General features: G+C 38.3%; 1 protein-coding gene across 1 annotated transcript; it reads right to left on the bottom strand.

The window, feature by feature from the left end:
- Positions 1–612: 612 nt before the first annotated feature.
- LOC123224830 (probable L-type lectin-domain containing receptor kinase I.5) lies at positions 613–2,863 on the bottom strand. The gene has a single exon (XM_044648556.1). The coding sequence runs from the start codon at positions 2,852–2,854 to the stop codon at positions 848–850; it is 2,007 nt and encodes a 668-aa protein (XP_044504491.1). The 5' UTR covers positions 2,855–2,863; the 3' UTR covers positions 613–847.
- Positions 2,864–3,275: the final 412 nt, after the last annotated feature.

Raw genomic sequence — 3,275 nt, 5'->3', positions numbered from 1 at the left:
ACATACAAGTATGTTCATTTTATGGGCTTGAATAAACCTTTTTCAGTAATCATAGTATCTCAAACAACCCTAGATAATATCTACAAATTACATAACATGCCTAATACCATAACCAGCGACAAGGAATAGTCTTTTTTAGCAATTTTTAGAAGGAGTTAATCAAGCTGCAAGGGTGAGATTGTAATTGTCTATAACATACCATCCTTAAATGGATGGACAAACCAAGGTTGTCAATCATTGCCTAGAGAATTATCTACAATGCAAGGCAAGGGATAAACCACATATACATGGCTTTAATGGTTGTTATTAGTTGAGTTCTGGTACAACACTTCTTATCATTCAAGCATTTCAATGTCCCCTTTTGAGGTTTTATATGAGTACACTCCTCTCATCCATGTTCCGTACTTCCAAATAACTTCAGGTTGAAGTTGTTCACACTTTTCTACAATCCTAGGAAGAAACTATTCAACCTTACTATAATTGAAGAATTCTCACATCCATATCACTGATGCTTGAAATCAAAATTAGAAAAGAAAAGATAAATTTGCTAGCTAATTTGAATGCATCAAAGAGATAAGCAACCATTCAAATCATTCTTATGGGACAAAACTATTGATATGAACTATTCTCTGCTAATTGATGTAAAAATCTTGTCTGTTCGACATGTAATATTTTTTAATTTACTAAGATTTTGCACATAAGGTATTGCTCATTGCAAACATGTCGAAGAGAAATTAAATAACGGACTCCAAATATTCACAGGACCACACCAAGCGCCTGGTTTATCCATAAATTTAACTTTCATTTTCCTATAATGAAAACTGGGTTCGTATGAAAATCTGTAGATTCAATTGCCAGTTGTAATGCTTGAATCAATGGCAGAGAAGATGTGAGTCGCACTATTTTCGCCCGACGACTGAAATGAGTTGGCAGTTTCATAAGCTTCATTACTCGTAGTGAAAGCAGCAATCATAAAGCTTTCAGGTGCTACATTTGGCAATACTGCATCACCATCCAGATATTGCATCACCTGCTTCATGCTAGGCCTTGTTTCTGGGTTATAGTCTAAGCAATAGAGCCCTAATTTCAGAACCAAACTCATTTGCCCTCTGTCATATATGCCCTCCAATCTAGGATCACTGGCATCAAGAATGTCTCCTCTATACCAGAAATCAACAACCCAATCAACCAAATTTTCCTTTCCAAGCTCTATAGGCTTCCTTCCACAAGCCACCACAAGCATACAAACTCCAAAAGCGTATACATCTGTACCGGTAGTTGCCTTTCCAGTTTTAAGCAACTCTGGAGCCAGATAACCCATTGTGCCTACCAGGTTGGTGGTTTGTGGGTGGCTACCATGATCATATAATCTAGCGAAACCGAAATCTCCCAATTTTGCATTTAGATCACCATCCAAAAGAATATTGCCAGGTTTTATGTCTCTATGTAAAACAACTTGTTCACACTCATCATGGAGGTAAAGGAGGCCAGAAGCTACACCTCTGAGAATCTGAAACCTCTGAAACCAGTTAAGACCTGGCTTTTTATTGCTGTATAAAATTTTGTCAAGGCTTCCATTAGGCATATATTCATAGACCAATAGAAGTTCTCCCCTTCGCCTGGAATATCCCTGGAGTTGCACCAAGTTCCTGTGCCTTAGCCTTCCCATGCTTACAATCTCTGCTACAAACTGCTTCATCCCTTGATCCAAGTCGCGGGTGATTCTCTTGACTGCGATTTGTACATTCGAAGAAGGAAGTACGCCTCTGTACACCTTTCCGAAACCGCCTTGCCCGATGACCTCCTTGTCTTTGAAGCCTTTGGTTGCTTCATACAGATTCTTATAGGAGAGCCTATGAGGACCATATTCTTTTTCCCACTCTTCAAATACTTCTTCATAGTTCTTCTTCCTCACAATGTAAACAGCTCCACCAATTATTATCAGCACAACCAGTGCGGCTACAGGCAAAATGATGATCAGTGGATCTGTTTTCCCACTTGCTTTCCTGGTGGGTGGAAGAGAAGGAAGCTTTGAAATGTCAAGGCTTTGTGATTGCCCAGTTTCATTGAAGCTCCACCCGAGAATGTAGTGCTCACTTTCACGAGTACCAGTTGAAGCAGAGAAACCAACATACACAGAGTCCAAAAGAATTTCAGATAGATCGATCAATTTTGACAAGAGAGGCTTTTTGGGTTTTGGGATTCTAATTGGAGCAAGGGTTACATTGAGTAATTTCTCTACCCCATTGTAGTCTATCCAAATCTGTGTTGGATTGCCACTAGCCAGATCCAGGCTTTCGTTCTTCCCTTCTTTATCAGAAAAATAAGCTGCTGGTGCAGAGTCAAGAGAAATCGGGCTGTTCACATCAATCCCCACATGGTTTCCATTAATATCTTCAAATTCAACACTTTGTACAGTGTCAAGCTCAACCGCCAAGGTAGGATTTGTAGAGCGGCCATTGTTGGAAATATTGAAGAGCCCCAAATATGCACTTGCAACAGCTTTACTGAAGTCCGTGGTGGGTGAGATGACAAAAGCCATGCCATGGCCACTGGGATGAAACTCTGATGGAACTATTGCAAATACAAAATTGGTAGAGAATGAAAGAGATTGAGAGGAAGAAATGTTAAACTTGATTGGGAATCGATAGAAAGCGTGCCCAATTTGACTCTCAGATATGTTGGTTAGCTGCAATAAACCACTGGGGAGGATGTTTGCTATGCCCCCAGGACGCAGTTTGGCTTCATTGAAGCCATGATAAATGAACTGATTGTCATCTTGAGCGATAGACATGGAAATTAAGCAAAGATGAAGGATGACCCAAAAGTTCGGGGATCTTCTTGCTGCAGCCATTGAAGAAAGAAGTAGTTCTGCCTTTTTCAAAGAGAGAGATGTTGCTGTTTAACTTATCCCAGATATTAAATTAAAGAAGATAATTCATTCAGAGTTAAATGTAAGTTTAAACGCGGTTAAATTCTTCAGGACTTGAGCATGGTTGATGAACTTGACCCTCCACAGGGTCAAGATTATGACTATGAAATCAAAGTGACCATTCAAATTTCCATGTCAAGGCTCTTGATGGATAAGCCAATTTTATTGTCGGCCAAACAGTTATTTTCTATCCAAGTTTTAATTCTCTTTTAAAAGCATATTTACAGTAGTTTAAATAGTAAAATACTTACCTATAAAACAATTATTATTAAACTTTTTTATTATAGATAAAGGTAAAATTATTATTTTGTTATTAATATTAAAAATATAAAATTTATTTATT

Source organism: Mangifera indica, chromosome 9, assembly GCF_011075055.1.
Source record: "Mangifera indica cultivar Alphonso chromosome 9, CATAS_Mindica_2.1, whole genome shotgun sequence".
Classification (NCBI taxonomy): Eukaryota; Viridiplantae; Streptophyta; class Magnoliopsida; order Sapindales; family Anacardiaceae; genus Mangifera; species Mangifera indica.
The sequence above is the reverse complement of the archived record's forward strand: the minus strand, read 5'-3'. Positions and strand labels throughout refer to the sequence as shown.

Bases quoted from the DNA above. Each gene is read 5' to 3' on its own strand.
- LOC123224830 (XM_044648556.1), bottom strand. From the start codon at position 2,854: ATGGCTGCAGCAAGAAGATCCCCGAACTTTTGGGTCATCCTTCATCTT.